The 23,879-nt window shown below is 46.0% G+C and overlaps 1 protein-coding gene across 2 annotated transcripts in view; it reads right to left on the minus strand.

The window, feature by feature from the left end:
* LOC119972356 overlaps positions 1–23,879 on the minus strand; it is a 102,183-nt gene that overhangs the window by 33,421 nt on the left and 44,883 nt on the right. The window contains exons 2-3 of one of the 2 annotated variants that reach the window (XM_038808904.1): positions 4,716–10,109; positions 1,155–4,268 (exon numbers count right to left, since the gene is read on the minus strand). In XM_038808904.1, coding sequence (XP_038664832.1) covers positions 1,155–4,268; positions 4,716–10,109 — 8,508 coding nt within the window. Of the gene's footprint in view, positions 1–1,154; positions 10,110–23,879 lie in introns of both variants that reach the window. The other variant, XM_038808903.1, reaches the window with a different exon arrangement.

The raw sequence follows: 23,879 nt of genomic DNA on the forward strand, positions 1-23,879 counted from the left end.
AAGTACAGTAGTTCAAGAAGGAGGCTCACCACCACCTTCCCAAGGGCAATTAAGAATGGGCAATAAATGCTGGCCTGGCCAGCAAAGCCCACATCCCAAGAACATTTTTAAATAAAATACTGAGAAGCTATGTCCTCCAATGGGGGAATCCAGAGTGAGCATAGATACAATGAAAGCCAGAGCAAAAATCTAGACAAAGCACAGAGAAATTGGGAACTTTCTCCTCAGAAGGCTGTTTTCAAGGCTGAGATTTTTGTTGGGTAATTAAGAGCTAAAGTGGGTAAATGGTGTTGAGATAGCTGGCTGAGAGGGATTTAACTGCCCACTTTATATCTATGCCCTTACCAAGGTACCTCACTTACCCTTATTGCAGCATTTTATAAACACGAACTGGAGAGTGGGCAGGAGCAGTCATTTTGTTAATGCTCTTTTCACGACAGAACAATTCAGCAATAAATAGCTCTTTTCACAACTGCAGAACATCCCTCAGCTCTTTACATCTACAATGAAATACGTCTAAAGTGAAATAAGTTTTGGAATGTAAATGTTGTTAAGATACAGGCCAGTCACGTTCTGAGCAAATGACGTAACGGGCCTGAGGGGCTGAATTTTGGATTCCTGTTCCTGTATCTGTGCCCTTGCTGTGTCGCCCATCAATGACAAATTACCAAAATAAAGGGTATGTAAGGAAACAGGGCAGCCAATTTGCCAATTTGCACAAGGAAAATTCCAATGAGTCAAGTGAGATAGATCATCTAAGTTTTGGTTGAGTGATGAATATTGACCAAGGTGCAGGAAAGTATCCCTGCTCTTTTTCAATTTACACCGTCGGACCATTTTCATCCACCAGAGGGGGCAGATGCAATTTGGTTCAGTGTCTCAACTGAAGGATGACACCTCCAACAGTGCAAACGCCTTCCGTCCTGCATCGAAGTGTCGACCCAGGTTATGAACTCACATCCTGAAGTAGCACATGAACCCTATGACCTTCTTATCCAAATGACGAGGGAATTAAACCAATGCATGAAGACAAAAGAACTATGAAGTGGGGGAATGAGAAGGGAACAATCCCTCATTGCAGTGTTCGATGGTTGATCCATTAAAATCCACATAATTAATTTCATTTACGTTTTTACAGAATAGAAACTCTTTACCTGTTGATTTCTTGTCCATGTCCATGGCTTCGGACAGCTTAAACTCTTCATGACTTTTATTTCCACCTCGTGAACTGGCAGCCATAGCAGCATGCATTGAGCACGTTTCTTGATCCTGATGTTCTGAAGTCAGTTTACATGATAAGGAGGTTGACACAGCAGAAAAACAGTTGTTAGCCAATGCAGCAGAGGTTGTGGCGGGTCCTTTATCTGGGGAGGAATGGTCTAAAATGGAACAGATGGGTGCAGGAGCAAAACCAAATTCTGTCACTGGAAATGCAGAAGGAACATTACTCAATGTGGCACAAGGACATGCAGGAGGTCGGTCTTGAGGACTGCGAGACATATCAAGTAATGTGTCGAATGCTGGTGTCTCGGCCAGTGAATGACCAATGGTGGAAAGATGTTCTGAATGATGTAAATTACCCAATCTTTTATCCTGAGTGTTGTTACCACTCACATCTAGGGAAGCATGCTGATAAATGTCAACATTTTCTTCTCCATCACTACCCACTAGGCAAAGAGGTTTTTGATCTTGTGATGAGGTCTCCAATGATGCACTGTTATCTTTTTTGTTCGAATATAGTTGTTCACTATTCGGTGTAACCACAAAAGTGTCAGATACAGTTTGGTTTATATCTGGACTGCGGTAAGAGTCTATTTCTAAACCAGGAATGATATGGGAACATGGCCAATTCAATCCTTCAGACTCATGGAGTTGACATGAATCCAACCTATGACTAGGTGGACCTTTGCCTACCTTTCCTGCTAATTCTGCAGGCGCCTTCATTGACATCTCCCCCTGTACAACCATGCATTTTAAAGTAACCTCATCAGCCTTGCTGTCCTGAATGTTATGTTGTGCTATTTGACATACAGAAGGGCTGGATGAAGCTATCCAAACCAGCTCTGAGGAGCATACTGGGTGGCCACAGATCTCAACACCTTCTGACCTGAAACCACCTGATGTGGAGTTATCGAGCTCATCATTGGAAATTTCAAATTCAGCTTCTGGAGCAAATTCTGAAACTTTAGAGAGTGGCATCATTTCAGAAACCTCCTCTACTTCTGAATTTGGCTTCTCAACTAAAACATAGGTCCTTCTATTGCCTGCATTCCCCTTTTCAAAGTCTGACCCATCTGGTGTCACAAAAGTCTTATTTTGTTGAGTGTCACCAGTGGTCATTATGTGATCAGCAGTAGTTTCTTGTTCGAAGAATTCTGCAATATCAGAAGAGCTTCTAGAAGCCGTAAGACACTCACTGGTTAATCGTTGTGCAGACTGTGACAATACCAAAGTAGAAGAGTTCAATCCTCTTGCAGGATCGGAGATCTCCGGTTTACAATAAAGAGATTTTGATGCAGTTCCACAAATTTCCTCTTTGTGATCACTCGCCTTTAGAGCTGGGTTTGGGAGCTCAGTTTGATTATTGTTTTTTCTTTGTTCAAGGCTTAAATCCTCCTCTGGTCCAATGCTCTGCCCTGGGGACATTTCAGAGAGCTCACTATGGCAGGAGTCAATACTTGCTACAGAGTCAAGATTTAGTCCATCAGCATTACTGACTTGTGGAATATTTGAAATATTACCTTCCACTCCTGATGCTTGATTTACGATCTTCAATTGGGAAACATCATCTCTCATCTGGGTATCAGGGAGTTCCATTTTTCCACCATCATTCGTTGACGTTATCTCTGCACCTACTAATGTCAGAGCATCACCTCCTGGTGGAAGGCTAAAAGAACTTATTTGACCATCATTATCTCCTTGACTCTTATCCAAGTTCACTATAGTGTTCATATTGTTTCCTAGTGTCGAATCAATGATATTTAATTTCATACTATCGGTAACTTGTGAATCATTTGCAGCATTGTCGGATGCACTATCCCTTAACATTGAATCAACTGTCTCAAGTTTACAAGCGTTACCTTCCGATAAGCTGTTGGTAAACTCTACTTCACCAGTAAAATTCTGTGGCATGGACATATTTAATATACCTGTATCACTACTTTGTGACACATCTGTGAACTTGTCGTCTTCATAGTCATCATCAATAAGGTCATCACAATCTTCTTCTGATGTAATGTCTATGATCTCTAAATCATAAGGCGTTTCACTGAACAGAACATCAGAAATGTCTGTTTGATCCTTGCCATCTCCTGGTGTGCCAATGACCTCGGATTTACAAGCCTCAGCTCTGGGTAATACATCTGAAAATTCACTAGAGTCATGTTGCAACAGACTCCCAAACTTCTCCAGCTGGGAACCATCATCTCCTGAAATCTCTGATGTCCAAGTAGGCTTTTTTAGAAGGATGTCTGAGCATTCAGCAGCATCACTGATCTGTGATTCATCTAACAGTTTGTCTTGACAGATCACGGTGTCATTAACCTCTGACTTACAAGCAATATCTCTTGATGGAATGTCATAGATCTTCAATTGACTATCCTCCACTATTGGCAGAGTATCCATATCTTCCAATTTGCTGGTGTCATCCTCTAGCAGGATGCTACAGACATTACCATGACTAACATCCTCCATTGGCAGAGCATCCACATCTTCAATCTCATCAGTTTTATCTCCAGGCAGGATATGGCAGTGTTCCACTTGTCTATCAGAACCTACAGCCATGTCTACAACCACTGCTTTGTAATCATTATCTTCGGGTAAAATAACTTCAACTGTACCATCATGCATTGTGTCGAGAACTTCTAATTTGTCGATGCTCAAGAGCTCTGCTTGTTCACTGACATGCCCTATTTTCATGTCAGTGGCTTCTGACTTACGAACATGTCCATCTTGTAAAGTATCAGAAATGTCTACCCGACTGCCATCTTCTAACATTGTTTTAGCAATCTCTAATTGGTCAGTGTTATCTCCTGGTTGGCTGTTAGAGAGTTTCAATTGATCATCATAATCCCCTTGTAGATTGTCCATGGCCACTAATGTAGGAACTGTACACTCTGTGGTGATGCCCAAAATGGCTGACTGATCGACATCACCACCTTCTGAAGCACCTTCTGCCATTGTATTTATGGTGTTTGATTTAAAGGAACGATCTTCTGCCAGAACATTGGAGACTTCCATTTGGTCGCCCACATATGCAGCTGCAAAGTCTAGGACAGTAGATTTACAAGCATCATTTTCTGGTAATGTGGGAGAAATATTTACTCGACTATTATCATTTCCCAATTTACTAACATCATCTGGGTGGATGTTTGCAAGTTCCAACTGTCCACCAAAATCTTCAACCACCGTATCTGGGATCTCTGATTTAAAAGAATGATCTTCCAGTAATGCATTTGACGCCTCCAATTTCCTACAGTCATCTCTGAATATTGTGTCTACCACCCTTGAACAAACAGAATAATCTTCTGATTTACCGCAAGAGAGCTTCAACTGATTACTCCCCTCTTCTGGATTCTGATTTAAGAATTTATCAATATTCCTTGGTGATAATTTTAAAAGACCCAATTGGTTGCTCTCATTGTCTGGTAAGCCATCTAAGGGCTCTCCTTGTCCATTATTCCCTTTCTGTGTTGTATCTAAATCCTTTAACTTACCAGCATCATTGTCTTGCAGCGTATCGGGAGATTCCACTTTCCAATCAGCATCTTCAGTTAGTGTACCTGAAGGTTCATTCTGATCATCATCCTCTTCCAGTTGAGCTTCCGAATGTGTTAAAGAGGAAGTTCTAGCTTCTGAAATGGAGTCCAGGACCTTAAGTTGGCTAACAGCATTTCCAGTCCGAGCATCCAGAAACTTCATAGGATCAAAGCATTCTTGTGATAAGGAGATGGTGCACTGCAGTTTATCATTTCTTGATAAAGAGTTTGAACTTAACTGGGAACCTGATAAGTTAGTTTGAACAGCGCCAACTTCTGGTCCAACTTTGATATGCTCTTGGATGGCAATGGGGTCAACCCTATCTCTTGTTTCACCTTCAATCTGTTGGCTTTCAAATTCTTGACTTGGTTTATCCAGCAATGGTTCAGAATAACTCGATTCAGTCCTGCTGATCAGCTGCGGAGATGAACCCAAAGACCTGTCCCTTACAGTATCATCCAATGAGGCCACGTCCTGTTGAGCACTCATTTGTAGTAGAGACCGACCGGTTTCACAGGTAGGATTAGAAATTTCAAAGGCATTTGTTAATTCAGGATCTTTAACAGAGGGCATGTGTTCAGACAAATCAGATTCACTGCTCATGTCATAATCTTCTGTTTCCGAGGATGAACTCAATGATACAGGTATTGGGTTACCTGTAAAAACTTGCAGCTCTTCACATGGCGACACCTCCTTCATTGAAGTGTTCACCAGAACTATGTTCATTATCTCCTGTTCAATGTTGAGGGGTTCATTATGTTGTTTCGCCAAATTAATTTCTTCAGGGTTTCTTTTTGGTGCCCCAACTACCTGTTCAGGACTTGTTAAATCTGAAAGGTTATTGAGTTCAGTACTTGTTTTGGATTGGTCTGTACCAGAAAGAGAGAGAGATTCATCCTCATTTGCCTCAATGTTTTCATCCAAGCTCTCAATGCTGGTTCCATGATCAGGCAATGGCATGTCCCTGAAACCCAAAGCAATAACAGTTTTATATCCCACAGCTGGTCTACTAGGTAACATCTCCGGGAACTCTTGTGTGTAAAAAGAGTCACAATGCTCTTCTACAATATTGTCCTCAGAGGGAGCTAATATGGAACAAGGAGACAGTGATCTGAGATCGTCACCATGAATATCTACAATTTGTGATCCAAAGACAGAGAATGACCCAGTAGTGTTTACAGTGGCTGAATCGGATTGGAAAGGACTGATGCAGGGAGATTTTTCAGTGTCTTCAAGTGTTAGGTCAACACAAGTACACTGATTGTCGGTTTTCTCACAGGCTAACACCAAATCTTCACCGACATTGTCACTGACGTTGGTGGAATCTGTAGCTTTCCCACTGGCATACTGACCAGCATCACATGATTGTTGTGTGAGCAAGACCGAGTTGTTGCTTTCAGAATTTGATTCACTCGAACTGATATTTGGCACATCAGGATCACTGCCCAGATCAACAGGCAAATTCAATGGCATTTCGGAATTGGGTCCTTTGCGCTCACCATCTTTCGACCAGGCACCAGCAATTTGGTAGCAGTAATCATCAAATTTATTCATACCTTCCGGTAAATTAGAAGCCAATTCAAAGTCAAGTTCATTTCTATTGACATCTTTAGTAGGATGAGCATTTTCTAGTTGGAAAGTGAGACTGGAATTGGATTCTGTTGGTGGGAGTTCCTTTGTTGTCATTGTTTCATCGCAGATATCTGACTGTACCTGACCAAAGGTGGGAAGAGATTCCAGCTCTGGAGAATGCATTTCACATGGTGCCAGTTCACAAGTAATTTCTTCAAAGGCTGACAATCCCGATGACAGATCTTCACTGTCCGAATCAGCTGAACATGGCTCATTCTCGTCAATCTCCGAAATACTTCCTGGGCTGTCTTTTGTAGACCCAACCAATGATGTTTGCTGATGCTCATCTGGGGCACTGGGGGAGGGCTGTGGAATGCATTCATCATCTGGCAATGTATCAGTTTGTACAGTGGCTTCCTGAGGAGCTGTAATGCATGCTGAAGCTTGCTGCTGTGGGACTTCCACAGGCAATTGTGTTTTACCTTTACTGTCAATGGCTGTGCACGCAGGTTCCTTCCCCAAATTCTTTTGTGTTTCCATTTCAGCACTAGGTGGCTCTTCTCCATCATCAACAAAGTTGGATTTCCCGGCCTGTAAGGATGTAATGCTACATGTCATAGTTGTAGCACAATAGGCTTCACATGCTCCAGAGTCTGATGAGGAGACTGATGAAGACATTTCCATCTCACTGTCGCTCCCAGAGTCTATGGATTCATCCTTTGGTCCTTCAATCTGTACTTCAGTAACTCCAGAGAACAGAACATAGTGTTCTGTAGCAATTCTTTCATCCTCTCCCTCAAGAGATGCAGAAGCAGAAGATTCTGAAGTGGTGTCTTGAAATGCAAAGGATTCATCAATTCCTGCAGTGATAGAAGTCTCAGAGAGTGAATAAAGGAACGACACAGAACTGTCTTCATCGTCATCTGCGACATCACAGTTATCATCAACATGCTTGCCATCATTAGCATCACCACCATCATCTTCAACATTTTCCTGTTCTGTTGCCGTTGGGGGCACCGTAGACAATGAAGTAACTTCAATAGATTCTGCCTCAAAAATAATGCTGCCTCTAAATGAGAGCAGTGCTGCAGGCACCATTCTCTCGTTACCAAAGCCCGTGTCAGCAATTTTGTCGGGAGATTGCAGCAACGCGGAAGTCCCCATTTCAGAACTTGCCATGTCGGATACATCAGATGAACAGCCAACCTGTATGGAACTGTACATCCCACTGGATGGTTGACTAATTGGAATGTAAATTTCAGAAGCTAGTGGCACAGATCTTTCAAGTTCATCTTCAACTCCAAAAGAACGATCATAGTCAAAACTAACAAGAGCATGGGAAATCTCCTTGCATGATTCATCCAATTGTAGACGGGGTTGAGAAGAGTTTGAACTTTCAAATTTCACATCAGGTCCCATCTCTGTCTTTATTTCCATGCCCCTTTCTTCATTGAAAGCATCAGCATAATCTTCAACAAGCTCCTCAGAAGAAGCAAGAGGAGCATAATTAGTGTATTCATCACAATGTTTGCTATAGGCATGTTGGTCTTTGACTGTCTCAGCAGTAAGCAAATAGTTACCTATTGTGTAAATTGTGCTATCACCCATTATATTTGACCCATGATTAGTACTTACGTCTCCCTTTAATAGATATTCAAATTCAGAAGTCAGGCTATCTTTTGTTTCGTAACAAGTAATATTGTCATGTGATTCCATTGGCGTTGTGCTTTCTTCTTCAATCGGATCTTGAAAAGGTTCAGCAGCATGCTGCCCAGTACTTTCACTAATCTCTGTGCTTAGAATCGGCATACCTAATCCTATTGGATCATTTTCATTACAGAATGTTAAAACTCTCTCTTTTGGGCCTGCTTCAGCACTTTCATAACTTGATTCACTTTGATTAGAGCATCTGGACTCGCTACTATGTTTTGACTTGGAATTTTCATCCTCCTGAGGAATAGATATTGGATGGGTGCTGAATACGTCTTCGTGTTTTCTATCCAAAGTGATTGTACAGTACTTATCCTCTGTTGTAGCATTTTGCCACGTTGTTTGTGGGCTCCGTAATTCTTGATTAATGTCACAGTCTGTCGGGTATGATTGTTGATTCATATCATTTCCCTCAACTAATCTTGATCCCACACTGGAAATATCCTGAACTTTAAGGTTTGTATACTCCTGTCCAACTTCATCATCATCCTCTTCACTAGTTTCAAGCTTTTCATTATCAAATGCTAAAGGAGCAAGGTTATCCTGTGTTTCTGTAAGGCACCCTTCAGTTGATTCTTCAATGGAAGTCCAAGTTTCTTCATCAATTATGCCATAAGGAGCATCAGCAAGAGGCAGCACTTGCTCAGACTGATCTTCATTGAGTTCCTCTGCAAATGCAGATAATGATTCTACGTAACAGGCAGACACTTCCATTGTTTCAACCTCTGCCAGCAAGTTTGGGGAGCAGGATGGGGACGTATTCGGTGTGCCTGATGTCCAGCTACCACCTTCTGCAGTTCTGTAAGATCCTGAGGGAGAGGTCGGTGGAGAATAGATGCCCTCACTGCCCTCGCTCTCCAGAGTTTCAATGGGCTCTTCGTGTAAGCTGATTTTCGAATAAGAAAAATATTTTTGGGCATTGCATGCTGTCTTTACTGGACTCGATGGTGCCGTGAAGAAAAGATCTGGATCGGGACCACACATGTGGTCCACAGCAGTGGGATACTCGAGCAATTCTTTGGTGGGTTCTGAATAATACAGAGGAATATCAGTGTGTCCAATGGTTGTAACTTGATCCTGAGTTTGTGAAGGTTCAGTCTTTGCATTTTCAGTCCTTGATTTGTCAGTCGGTGAATGGAGGGGATCAATAAGTACAGGTTGCATGGCCTCCGTGGCTGAAATGGTCTGTAGTTCTAATGTTAGTGAAGTCTTAATATTGCTGCTCATGACATTGGGAGGAAGGCCAGCAGAGCAAAGCGTTTCTGCAGGATGGATTGGTTTTACATTGCCTGCTTTAAGTGAATCGAGGTCCATTTCAACACAGGGAGTGTCCTTCTCAATGAAGGTCAACTGAACTGATGTGTCGGTTTCCAAATCGGCCAGGTCCTGATCTCCCTGCCTCTCCAAATCGGTCATTTCTGCCTTTTTGTCTACTTTGGTATCTGTCAGTTGCATGTCCCCATCGGGCTCCTCCCTGGATATTGTGTCTGTCGTGGAAAAACTGCTCACCTCCGACTCCTCCAGCGAAAGGCCTGCACTGGCCTCCGAACTATCTTGTATTGCATCTACAACAGTGGCTGGTGGACCATCCGGTAAATGTCTGTTTTTTGCTAGAACTTCCATTTTGGATATCCCTGAGTCAACGTCTGCAGTGCTGTCAGCAGGGCCGAGTGCAAACACGTCTGCCTTTTCTCGAACCACATCCAATTTGTGTTGGGCTACTTGGCTTTCGCTTTCTGCAAGGCTTTCCTTGGTGCAACAAGCTGCTGAAGGTGACTCAGGGTAGGAGCTACCTGCGTCTGTGTCGCAACTGGCTCCTTCAGGCTGAGGTCGGGTTCCCTCATCAGCTGGATCCTTCTCGCCAAGGGTTCCAGACACATCTCTGCCGCGATCCGATGCTGGACCGCCAGTTGGGAGCTCGCTCTGCTCGATTCCCGTAAACCAGGCCGAGCCACCATGAAGTTGCATCAGGTATGATGTGTCAGCCGTTGGGGAGGCCTGGGGTGAAGTTTGGTCTTTAGGGGTGAGCATGCTGTCAGAAGAGCCACAGGAAACATCAGGGGAAATGTCTGCAGAATTAACAAGAGGAAACAAAATGAATGAGCAGATGGATTACAAATAGAAGATCCAAAACAGAGTAAAATGGAAATAGGGGAAAAAAGGTAGTGAGCAAAAGAGTCGAGAATTAGCATTTTCATTAGATTTTTGTTTATTTCACAGGAGTCCAGTCAACCCAAATTTCCTGTGCCAGCTCTTTGAATGAGAAATCCAATAAATCTCATTCCCTTTCTCTTTCCTCATAGCCCTGCGTTATTTTCCTTCTCTGGTTTATATCCAGCTCCCTTTTGAAAGCTGTGATGTAATCGGCTTCCACCACGACTTTAGGCAGTGCACTCTGAATTAAATAAAGAGAAAATGCTGGATTTTCGGAATTCCAAAATTCACAGCATTTTGCTTTTATTTTGAGTGCATTCTTAATGTTCGTTTTGAGACTCGTCTCTTACATTTTATATGGAGCAACCGGCCATGACCTAGAGAATTGCTACAGCAACAAAGAAAGCCAATCAGCCCAGCGGCTCACTGAATGAACAATTCACCACTCCTTCATCTCCTCCCTGCACAATCTTCCTGTTTCAGACAACAGTCTAATTCATTTTAGAATAAGGGAAAGAATTGTGCTGTTTCAGCTGACTTTCTGATAAGCTGCCTTCCTCCCAAGGAGCAAAAGAGAAAATGCTGGAAAATCTCAGCAGATCTGGCAGCATTGGTAGGGAGAGAAGAGAGCTAACGTTTTGAGTCCGATGACTCTTTGTCAAAGCTAACAGACAGAGAGAGTGGGAAATATTTATACTGTGGAGTGAGAATGAAAGATGAGTCATAGCCACAGAAACCCAGGGAAACTGGGTGCTAATGGCCATAGAAATCAAGGGGAAAGAGTGCTAATGGCAGTCCCCAGAGAGGACAAAAGATGTGAAAGATCAAACAGCAGGGAAACTAACATCAGAGGATGAACTGTAGATGTGGGGGGAGGGGAAGGGGGAAGCAAAGAGGAGAAAGGTGAAGGAAAGGTGGATAACATGGAGGGGGGGAATTAAATATATATTAAGAAAGAAAGAAATGGTAAAGACAGTTAAAATGAAATGAAAACAAATGGGTAGAGGGGAGGTAGAGCTGATCATCTGAAGTTGTTGAATTCGATGTTCAGGCCGGAAGGCTGTAGCGTGCTTAACCGGAAGATGAGATGTTGTTCCTCCAGTTTGCATTGAGCTTCACTGGAACATTGCAGCAGGCCAAGAACAGACATGTGGGCATGGGGGCAGGGTCTTTTGTTAAAATGGCAAGCAACAGGAAGGTCAGAGTCCTGAATGCGCACAGACCGAAAATGCTCAGCAAAGTGATCACCCAGTCTGCATTTGGTCTCTCCAATATCGAGGAAACCACATTGGGAGCAGCGAATGCAGTAGACCAAATTGGAAGAGATGCAAGTGAAACGCTGGAATGAGTGTTTTGGGCCAGGGAGGTTAAGCAGGGAAGAGATAAAGGGGCAGGTGTTACACCTTCTGCGATTGCATGGGAAGGTGCCATGGGTGATGGGAGAGGTACTGGGTATGGTGGAGGAGTGGACTAAATTGTCTCGGAGGGAACGGGCTCTGCGGAATGCTGACAGAAGGACTGAAGGGATGATGTGTTTGGGGTGGCATCACGCTGGAGTTAGCAAAAATGGCGGAGGATTATGCTTTGCATACGGAGGCTGGTGGGATGAAATGTGAGAATGAGGGGGACTCTATCCTTGTTCTGGGAGGGCCTGGAGGGGGCGAAGGTAGTGGCGCGGGAGATGGACCGCACACTGTTGAGGGCCCTGTCAAAAACTGTAGGTGGGAAATCATGGTTGAGGAAGACGGAACAGTTTCGAAGCACTATCTTGGAAAGTAGCATCATCGGAACAAATGCGAGGGAGGCGAAGGAGTCGAGAGAAAGTGATGGAGTCCTTACAGGGTATAAGGTGTGAAGAGCTGTAATCCAGTTCGCTGTGGGAGTCAGTGGGCTTGTAGTGGATATTAGTGGATAGTCTATTGTTGGAAATGGAGACAGACAGATCAAGGGAGGGAAGGGAAGTGTCTGAGCTGGATCAGGTGAAAGTGATGGAGGGGTGGAAACTGGAAGCGAAGTTGATGAATTTTTCCAGGTCTGGTTAGGAGGTTAGTAGCCAATGCAGAATTAACCTCTAAATTTCTGTAGGATGTGAATAATTATACCAGTTCACACCAGGGAACAGTTCAACAATGGTCTTAAAGGGGAAAGCTCTTTAGTAGTAAAGCATAGATAACCAGTGAGCAATGTCATGGAGGATCAGATAATTTTCCTTCAAAATAGGTTGAATGGTGTTGAATCGTACAGGAGGAGGACATGTGGCCCATCCTGCCCGTGTCAGCTCTTTGAAACAGCTACAAAATTAGTTTCACGTTAGCCATCCAATTTTTTGTTTCCTAGGTAGAGATCCAATTTCCTTTTAAAAGTTGCCATTGCTTCCAACACCCTTTCATGCAGTTCAGTCCAGTCCAGATCATAAAGTGTTTTTAAAAATTCTCTTGGCACCCCCCCCCCCCCCCCCCAGTTCTTATCTCAACCATCTTACATCAGAGACCTTTGGTTTATCAAGCATTCAGCCACTCTCGCTCTGTTCATCTTCTTTGCCCCCCGCCCCCCCCCCAAACATTTATCCAATTCACTTGTGAAAGTTATTACTGAATCTGCTTCCAGTATCCATATTCCAGGCCACAACTCCCCCCCCCACAGCTCGCTATTGGCCAGCGGCTGGATCTTCCGGTCCTGCTGAGGTCTATGGCGTTTTACGGACTTGCCTGTTCCATTGTTGGGGGAGGGGGGGGGGGGGTCACCTTCGGCGGGATTGGAAGATTCCACCAGCAAAAATAGCTGGAAAGTCTTGCTCTGTTTAGAAGAAAGCAAGTCCCCATATTGGCAACAGACCCCTCCTGCCACTGGAAACAGTTTCTTTGTATCTAGTCTATAAAAACCCTTCATAATTTTGAACATTTCTATTATATCTGCCTTAATTTTCTCTGCTCCAAGGAGAACAAAGGAAATACATTTATGATTGGACAAAATAACCAGGTGGTCGGAGAAATAATTTTACTGAAATCAGCTTTTTATTCCAATACTTTTGAAAACAGAATTCAAATTCTCAGAAGTGATTTGAACGCATATTCATTGTAATTATTTTGTCAGACCTTTTTTAGATTACTGATTCAGTGACATAACTACTATGCCCACAAATATCAACCCAACTCCTTTAAATGTGTCAATTAGCCCACATCAACTATTCTCTGCCAGTTTGTCCCATCAGCTCATGGCAAGAGAAACAAGCTTCTCTGATCCGTGAGGTTTTTGAATTTTCTTCATATCCTATAATAGGTTGAATAGGAAAAGATAATTTCCTTTGGTCCTGGAGTCTGTGACAAGAGGCCATCAATTTAAAAATGGTCCCGAAATAAAAAAGACAGGGGGGGCAAGAGGAAATGTCTTTCCAAGGAGGTTTGCTGGAGCTTAGAATGCATTCCCAAAGAATCGGTGGATTGAAAAATCATTGAATGCACAGCACAGTAGGAGACTATTCAGCCTATCAAGCCTGGTAACTGCTGGTTAGAACATAGAACATAGAACAGTACAGCACAGAACAGGCCCTTCGGCCCTCGATGTTGTGCCGGGCAATGATCACCCTACTTTTGAGTCCGTATGACTTTGAATATTCCAGTACCAGATCCTATGAAATGAATACATTTGAAAATAAATTTGAAATTCTCTCTGTCTCAAAAGGTAGAACACAAGTCCCAGTGGGGACACAAAAGGGAGTGTTTCCCATTGTGGAGGCCGGCAGGAATCCCCACAGCCCCACATGATAATCTCATTAATCATGCACTCGGGGTTTAGTACCGAATTCCGTGGCGGGGTCGGTTTGACGGTACGCATCCTGCCATCATGTCTGGGTGCTATTTTGAAAAGGTGCCCAACATCACTGTCCCACAGACCTGTTGAAAAAGATGGGTCTCCAGGAACAGATGGACCTCCTCAATGACACCGAATCTGGAAGATCCAGCTGTAGATGGACCCCCACACACTGCTGTGCTGCGGTCGCTAGCGGCTTTTATCCCAAAATCTGGAGCAGCCCCAGGCATTGTTCATAAATTCCAACTTCTGCATGCCAAGTTGTTCCAGACATGGCGTTTTTTCCCGCTGGCATCGCAGAGAATCGGAGGAGGTTGGAAGATTTAATTCAAATGTCACCATCTGCAGTGGCAGGATTTGAACCCGGGTCCCCAGATTACCCTGAGTTTCTGGTTTACTAGTCCAGTGACAATACCACTACACCACCATCTTCCCGCCCACCCTTAGAATTTCTTTCAGCACTGGGGAGCTGAACTCTGATCGGGCCACCATTTTGAAAGGGTGCCCAGATCTCTAAGTAAGCTTGTGGGGCCCCCACACCCCACCCAAGGCCAATGTCACCCCCAAACATGTGGACACTGGCCCCCCACCCCCCTGCCCCCACTCCCAAGTGAGGACCCCCGCTATGGATCCCTGGGGCTCCCCCTCTTCATTTCCCTGGGTGGCAGTGCCAAGGTGCAAATGTTCCAGAGGAAGGGCCAAGGAGCCATTCTACACTATCCCTGGCCACCCACGGACCTCTGAGGAACCGGGAGACCCCAGGGTACCATTCGGCCTGCTCCACATTTATGTGTAGATCCCAAGTAAGTTTTGAAACCTACTTAGGTGTGCGCCGGTTGGTCATGCCCCTTTGGGCCGGATTCTGATTCCGGCGCTTCGGGGGACTTTGGCATATCCCCATGAGGCGCAAAAGCTGCTGGGAAGCCCGCATGATGCCTCTCCCGGGATCTACTGGCTGTGTTGCTCTCTCTCTCTCTCTCTCTCTCTCTAGCAAAAGGGGCTGGTTTAGCTCACAAGGCTAAATCGCTGGCTTATAAAGCAGACCAAGCAGGCCAGCAGCACGGTTCGATTCCCATACCAGCCTCCCCGGACAGGCGCCGGAATGTGGCGACTAGGGGCTTTTCACAGTAACTTCATTGAAGCCTACTCGTGACAATAAGCGATTTTCATTTTCATTTTTCAAAACGCAGCCTGTAGATCGCACCTAACAGTAATCATTATTTTTGATGTCACAAGTAGGCTTACATTAACACTGCAATAAAGCTATTGTGAAAAGCCCCGGTCGCCACGCCTGTTCGGGTACACAGAGGGAGAATTCAGAATGTCCAAATTATCTAACAGCACATGTTTCAGGACTTGTGGGAGGAAACTGGAGCACCCGGAGGAAACCCACGCACACATGGGGAGAACGTGCAGGCTCTGCACAGACAGTGACCCAAGCTGGGAATTGAACCTGGGACCCTGGCACTGTGGAGCAACAGTGCTAACCATTGTGCCACCATTGTGTCAACTAGTTTCCTTAACATTTTTCCAACCAAAATGGACAACCTCACACTTATCCATATTAAACTCTATCTGCCATATTTTGGCCCACCTCACCTAACCGATATACATCAATTTGTAAGTTCTTAGTTCCTCATCGCAACTTACTGTCCACCTATTTTAGTGTTATCTGCAAATTTGGCTACAGAACCTTCTATCCCTAGATCCAAGTCGTTGCTACAGTTCTTAATAGTTGGGATCCAAGGACCGAACCCTGTGGCACCCCACCAGTTACACCTTGCCATCCAGGAAAAGACCGATTTATCCAGACTGTCTTCGGTCCTTCAACCAGTCTTCTATCTAAGTTAATAAATTACTCCCATCTTCCTGTGATCTAACCTTGTGTATTAACCTTCTGTGACATCTTATCAAATGCCTTCTGAAAGTCAAAATATACTACATCTACAGGATCCCCATTACCCACTTGACTTGCTACATCTTCGAATAACTCAAGCACACTAGTCAACCATGATTTACTCTTCACAAAACCATGCTGACTCTGATGGATGTCGATTTGACTTTCCAAATGTCCTGATATTACTTCCTTAACAATGCATTCTAACAATTCCACAAAAGGTGTTAAACTAACTGGTCTGTAATTTCCTACATTCTGCCTCCCTCGCTTTTTGAATAAGGGCATTACATTAGGATTTTTCCAATCCACTGGAACCTTTCCCATGTTCAGGGAATTATGGAATATTATACCATCGGATCCACCATCTCCACTGCCACTTTTTTAACACCCTAGGATGTAGGCCATCCGACCCTGGGGACTAGTCTGCCTTCAATCCTAATAGTATATTGAGTACTGTTTAACTATTGCTGATCATTGTTCCAAGTATCACCCTATGACTTCTGAATTATTTGTTCCTTTAGAGATGGTACTAGTGTCCCCCATCATGAAAATGGAGGCAGAATATTGATTCAGCATCTTCCATTTCTGTGTTCCCCACTATTAACTCTCTGGTTTCATCTTCCAAGGGACCAGCAGGATTTGATGTACTTATAGAAGCTTTTGCTATCCTTTTTGATACTTTGCACTAGCTTTTTTCCGTAATTTACCTTAGCTCTTTTTATTACTTTTTTGGTAACCCTTTGTTATGTTTGAAAGTGCCTGCCACTGACTGGCCTTTGCAAAAAGACATATTTTAGTTTTTGTCTTTAACCTCCTTGCTTCGCCATGGCTGGTTTTTTTACCCCTCTTACCGTCTTTCTTTCTCTCCAGGATATATATTTAGTTGTGCGGAATTGAGTATCTCCTTTATCAACTGCCACTGCTCATCAGCTGTCCTACCTTTTAGCCTTCCTGCCCACTCTACTGGGGCCCAATCGGTCCTCATACCTATGTAACTGTCTTTGTTTAATTCCAGAATGCTAGTGTGGTACTCCACTTTTTTGCCCCCAAACTAAGTTTTGAATTCCATCATACTATGGTCACTATTTCCTGGAGGATCCTTAACTATGAGGTAATTATTAATCCCTCTTCATTACACAATACCAAATCCAGAGTAACCTGCTCCGTGGCTGGTTCCATGACATATTGTTTCAAGAAACAGTCTGTTGTTGAAAATACAGAAAAATGTGTCATTTGAAACATGGAAGTCTGGCAATACCTGGTCTGAGAGAAATAAGAGGATACAGGGGAAGATCCCATGAAAGGCTAATGGCAGCTGCAAAGAGCAGGATTATAAAATGCAGATTCTTTCTCTCAAGCAGGCTTAGCAAACACACAGGATTCTTGTATTAAGCTAAAAACAATGGCTCACACCTTCATTGAAAGTAGGAAGCATCTGGAAAAGGAAAGGATTAGGTGCAGTTGAATTTGGTGTCAATTCTAAGTGTGAAATTCTACTAACACCAAGTAAATTAAAGAAAGTTGGAGACAACCTGTCTACGAGAAACATAATTTAAAGTCAAAATCAAAGGCAAAGTTATGAGCTGGGGACAATTGGAAAATTAAACTATTGAAATGACAAGAATTAAAAGTAACACCTCTATTTAAAACAAAGCATTTTTTGAACATCACAAAGGACAATCTAATCAGATCTGAGAGGTGAGGTTATGCTCAAAATAAATACTTAGTTGTATTAGAATGTTTAGATCAAATATACTTTTTACAATCAAAGTGAAATAAGTTCATTGACAATAAGGCCATAAAAACTGATAAACTGTAAGAAAGAGAATATAAACCCAGAGAGCAGAAGCAGAGCAGAACCACAACTCAGAGAGAGAAGGAACACGAGAAGCAGATTCAGCTTTCACAGCTCGGTCTTGGGAAAGACAAGACACGCAGCCAAGCTTAAACAGCTATACATCTAAGGAAGACTAGAATTTAAACAGGAGTCAGAGTCAGCTGAGAGATAGCTAGCAGAGCCAGCTCTTATAGCTCAGTACATGGGATCGACAAGACACAGCAATGGAGCTAACCAGCGAATACATCTCAAGAAGACCAGACTTTAAAGAAGATTGATTGTCAAGGTGGGCCTGAAGGTCCCTTCAACCAACCAGAAGGATCAGAAGCAAGATATTTTTACCTTTCTGTAAAGAAAGTGATTTCAGCTTTTAAAAGAAAAAATACAATAATAAAATAACTTGAAACAGTGGTTATTCCTAAAGTCTACTTTACTTACTTAGCAATGCAGGACCCAGGACATCGATGCTACTAAGTGGTAAGTAGATAAAATCTTTGGTGAAGGTATGGGTGATACCGGGGGATAACTTGAAAATATAGTTTGACCTGAATAGCACCCACTGAAGCCTGCATCGGAGTCAGGGAGTGAGAATCCCTGTTCACCATTTAGAATGTCGGCCCTTTTTGGTATAGGGGGAATTCTAAGAATAATGGTGAGTTTTCAAAATCATGTCTCTAATACATTCAATAAACTCTCCCTCGTGGCTAACCTTGCCAATTTGATGAATCCAGTCTATGTGCATTAAAATCACCCAGAATTATTGCCATTCCTTTCATACAAGCCCCCAGTATTTCCTGGTTTATACTGTGACCCACTGTTGGGGAACCTATCGATTATTCCCAAAGGGATTTCTTCCCTTTGTCATTTCTCATTTTTACCTAGACTGATTCCACATTTTGATCTCCAGTGCTCATGTCATTTCCCATTACCTAGAACTGATGCCTTTCTTTACCAGCAAAGCTACACCACCTCCTTTTCCTTTCAGTCTATCTTTCTAAAATACTGAGTGCCCTTGGATATTCAGTTCCTCGACCCAGTCTCTTTGTAACCATGTCTCAGTAATTGCCACTAAACCATACCCTTTTTGGTCTTTATTTGCTCTAATTTTGTTCCGAATGCTTCTTGCATTTAGAAACAAAGCTTTTACATTTTTTCTGTTGTCAAATTTCCCTACTCTTTTATAATTCCAAGTTACAAAAGACGTTCTACCCCTCACCTTTTATTTTCTGATAATCCTCCGCGACATCACTAACCTGCACTTTTATTTCCTCCTTTAAATTTGGGTTTTCTCATTTTCCCTGCAATTGAATCCTTGCCCCCCCCCCCCCCCCCCCCTTCCATCAATTCAGTTTAAAGCTCAAACTACAGCCCTAGTTATGTGATTCACCAGGATTCTGGTCCCAGCATGATTCAGATTAAGCAGGTCACTTCTTCCTCAGTACTGGTGCAAATGTGCCATGAATTCAAACCCATTTCTACCACACCAATTTTTAAGCCACACATTTACCTCCCTAAATCTCTTCTTAAAATATTTTTATTGGACGAAAAGGTAGCAGTGGTTAGCACTGTTGCCTCACAGCGCCTGGGATCCGGGTTCAATTCCAGCCTCGGGTGGAATTTGCACATTCTCCCCATATCTGCGTGGGTTTCCTCGTGTGCTCTGCTTTCCTCCCACAGTCCAAAGCTGTGCAAGTTAGGTGAATTGGCCATGCTAAATTGCCCCTTCATGTCCAAAAAAAGATCGGTGGGGTGCTCCTTCAGAGGGTTGGTACAGAGTTGATGGGCTGAATTGTCTCCTTCTGCACTGCAGGGATTCTATGATTCTTTATTGAATACAAAAATGAACCATAAAATAAAACAGCCAACTAAAACCTGATAATCAGTTTTGCCAGCTCAAACATCACGTGCGAGTTGGCACTGGCTCCGTCACCATCCCCACCTCTCCTTGCACCCCCCCTCCCCAACCCGACAACCACATGGCCGGCAGCGCTACTGCCCAGCACCATACCATGCCATGCCCTTGCCCACTCATGTCCAGCAATGGTGCCCACGCCTCCCACCCCCACCTGCGATGCATCAAGCATGCGGCTCACGGTGCCCATCGTGTCCCCACAGATGGGAGAAGGCCCAGACAGGTGGCGCAGGTCAGACATCAGAGTCCTCACCCGACGATGACCATGTTCTGGAGGACGCGGGGGCAGCCGAGGACAGATCGGTCACCGACGTAGAGGTTAGCGTACAGATCAGAGGTGAGGATCCATCGACCCCCAGCTAGAAGACCCTCACCCGGGTGTGGTTAACGCCAGATGGAATGATCCTTCCCTCCCACCTGACCGCATGCCCATCCCCCTACAGGATCTCCATTCGATGGTGCAAGCCCATCCTTGGTGATCCCACCCCCAGAACACCTCCGGGTTGGGGGGGGGGGGGGGGGGGTGCTTTGAGGAGACCACCATGAATGCACCACAGCTGTCAAAGCCACCCTCCACCAGCGAAGACACACACCTCAGTGGGCAAAAGTAGTGGACAGGCTTCTGGGGCACATTCAGGTGAGATCAACACAGTTGTTGATGCACATCAGGTGGAAGCAGGAACATCCAGGGAGGCAGCAGTCGGAGGTCTGCTGGATCTCAGGTTCCAGCTGGGTCCCAGTCAGATGCTGAGCCACTGGACTAGGTATTGGGTCTACTGAGGTCGATAGAGTCCTGCCGTGAGGTTCAGAATGGGACGTCAACAACACTCCAGCAAATCCATAGCCAATTGGAGGAGTCCTAAAGGCTTTGGAGACAGGAGATGGAACTGGCGAAACGTGGCACCGACACCAATACTGCTAGGGTAGCAATCGCAGTGGAGAGCCTGGTGCACGGCATGAGCAGCATGAGTGGAGGTATCCAAGGTGTGGCTCAGTCAGTGATGGAAGTATATCCAAGGGGCTGCGGAGCATGTTCCAGTTTCAAGTGGGCATTGCCAAGGCATTGAACAGCATTTCCTGGTTGCTGGGGGACGTGTCCCGGCCTCAGATGGATCTTGCCAGGGCACTCCAGAGAGTGTCACAGTCACTGAGGAGCATCGCTGAGGGCGTCGACACCATGGTGCAGACATTTGGGAGCCGTCAGGACTGGCAAAGCCAGATGACGCCGGGGCATCTGGAGCCTAAGCAGCTGCCCCTCCATCCCGAGGTGACGCTCAGGACCCAAGGGCACCGACCTGAAGGGGGCACTGGATGCCAACCCAGAGTCTCCCTATGGGGTATCAACGGTACCCACCAGCTCCCCAGAGTTCCCCTCTTCCCTGACAATAGCTCATCTCAGAGTCAGCCTCCAGAACAGGCTGGCATGTCGAGGCATGTGCTGCCGGCAAGTGGGCTGGGGCCCTCCAGCCCCAGAACACCCAGAGGACACCAGCCAGGGGCATCAAACACCATGGGACATGGTAAGTAGTAGGCTGCCTACACCTCTGATGTGCATCCAAAGGACACAACTAGCTGTAGTGGCAGAGCACGGAAGACTAAGCAGGTCAAGGATCACAGGGGGGGGGGGGGGGGAGATTCTAGGGGTAGTTGGGGTCACAATCGTGTATCATTATAACACGTTGCACCCAAGACATGAAGCCTGCCGACCTCCAAAGCCCCTACCCCAGCCCCCCAGGCATGGTGGTCCTGGATTTAACACATCCCTCCCTCCCCCACCCAAGGCATACCACACGCAGGTCATATGTGTGAGTGCGCACTGAGCAGACAGGCAGGAGTCAAACCATGGCATAGAATGAGAAGCACCAGAGCTCAGCTCACAGTGGGCTATCAACATCCCACCCCCCAAGATTTGACAGTGGCCCGCTGACAGTGCCCACACAGGCCCATCACCCTGGAGTGAAGTAACACAGACCCAACAGGGTGATTGTGGGAGAGGGGGAATGGGAAAGAGGCACACACAGGAACGGGTGTGGTGGGACAGTGGGAGGGAGTGAAATGACTGATGAAGCCACATCCTAAGAGAAGCGTGAGAGGATGAGGGGCTCCCTGGCCTTCTGGGCATGCTGGACTCTCGCCGCTGCCACCGGTCCTCCATTCTCCGGCTGGTCCTTCAGGTCCTCCAGTCCTTCCTGGTCCGGAGCATCCTCGTCGTCCTCCTCTGAGGTGGCCACACTTTCCTCCCCCTCCAGCACATAGTGGGGCACTACCAGAGTGGCCAAGGCATCTGAACCACATTTTGAGCAGTCCGATGCACCGCTCAATGACAGCCCGGGTTCGCTGCATGGGCATGTTGTATCCGGTCACCACATTGGTCACCAGCCTCCCTACTTGTGTCATTAGCCAGGTCCTAATTCCCCCAAGAGCCAGCTGCCATGCACACTCCCTGGGAAGCGTGCACACGCGTGCGTGATTTGCAGGTGGTGGCCGCACACAAGCTGAACGTTCAGGGATGAAGGGCACTCCCTGACCTCCGTTGCATGCAAGACGACATGAGTGCCAGCCATTAGCCCCTGGACCTGAGCATCCCAAAGATGGCAGAAAATCCTGTTGCCCGGACAACTTTTTGGTCCTTATCCAGGTCAAAGTTTATATAAATCAGCTGTCCGGGCAAACAGGGCATCCGTTATTTCACAGATGCACATGTAGGTTGTAGTTTGTGAGATGCCACTCAAGTCCCCATTTGAGCCCTGGAATGATCCAGAGATGTAAACATTCAGGGCTGTGGTGTCCTTGACGGCCACCAGGAGCAGGTATCCTCCTCCTCCACATGGTGCCAAGTCCCCAAGGCACGGAATACTAACGTGGCGGCTGCAGACTCAGTCCGCGGCCACCATGGTCGGGGACAGGCCAATCAGAGGGCAGGGGGAACCTTGGGCGGAATTCTCCCCTACCCGGCGGGGCGGAGGGGTCCCGGCGTAGCGGAGTGGCACCAACCACTCCGGCGTTGGGCCTCCCCAAAAGGTGCAGAGAAAGGGGCTAGGCCCGCACCGGAGGGGCTCCCGCTCCACCGACTGGCGCCAAAACTGGCGCCAACGGCCTTTGGCGCCACGCCGGCCGGCGTCGGGGCTGGCCGAAAGGCCTTTGCCGGTCGGCGTGAGTCCGCGCATGCGCCGGAGCGTCAGCAGCCGCTGACGTCACCACCAGCGCATGCGCCGGTGGAGGGGATCTCTTCCGCCTCCGCCATGGTGGAAAAAAAGTGCACCCACGGCACTGGCCCGCCCGCCGATCGGTGGGCCCCGATCGCAGCCCCCGGGGTCCGATCGCCCCGCGCCCCCCCCAAGACCCCGAGGGCCCGCTCGCGCCGCCAATCCCGCCGGCACAGAGTTGGTTTAAACCACGTCGACGGGAGAGGCCCGACAGCAGCGGGACTTCAGCCCATCGTAGGCCGGAGAATCGCCGCGGAGGGCACGGCGCGATTCCCGCTCCCGCCGATTCCCGGGTGGCGGAGAATTCCGGCCACGGGGGGAGGGGGGGCAGGATTTATGCCGGCCCCGGGCGATTCCCCGACCCTTATACGGCACCGTGCTAATTTTGGCCGGGCGGTCCGGGTCGGGCATGCGGCCGATCGGGGATGCAATTTGGAGGTCCAGCTCCGCGGTCTGAGTCCGCCATGGAGCACGGCACGGCCGCTGGAGGCCGCCGCCGTGCGCATGCGCGGCCTCTGAACCGGAAGTGCAGGGGCCCGTATCTGCAGCAAAAGCTGCAAGCTTCCCGATGGTTCACTGCTAGCCCTCTGCAGGGCTACGAATATGTGGCCCTTTCACGCAGTTTTTCTAGTCCCAAAAACAGAGAATTCAGCCCCTTCTGTTTGCTAATTTGGACATTCTGAATTCTCCCTCTGTATACCCAAAGAGGCCCTGGAATGTGGCGACATGGGGATTTTCACAGTAACTTCATTGCTTTGTTAATGTAAGCCTACTTGTGACAATAAAGATTATTATTATTCAATGGTGGGGAAACTCTTAGAAATAATAATTCGGGACAAAATTAATAGTTATATTTTTAAAAATGTGGGTTAATTCAGGAAAATTAGCAAGGATTAATTAAGGAAAAATAATATTTAACTAACATGTTAAAGAGTTTTTTGAAAAGGCAACAGAGAATATTCATCAGGGCAATGTCGATGTTGTGTACATGGACTTCCAAAATACATTGATATTGTGCCTCAC

Source organism: Scyliorhinus canicula, chromosome 10 (genome assembly GCF_902713615.1).
Source record: "Scyliorhinus canicula chromosome 10, sScyCan1.1, whole genome shotgun sequence".
NCBI lineage: Eukaryota > Metazoa > Chordata > Chondrichthyes > Carcharhiniformes > Scyliorhinidae > Scyliorhinus > Scyliorhinus canicula.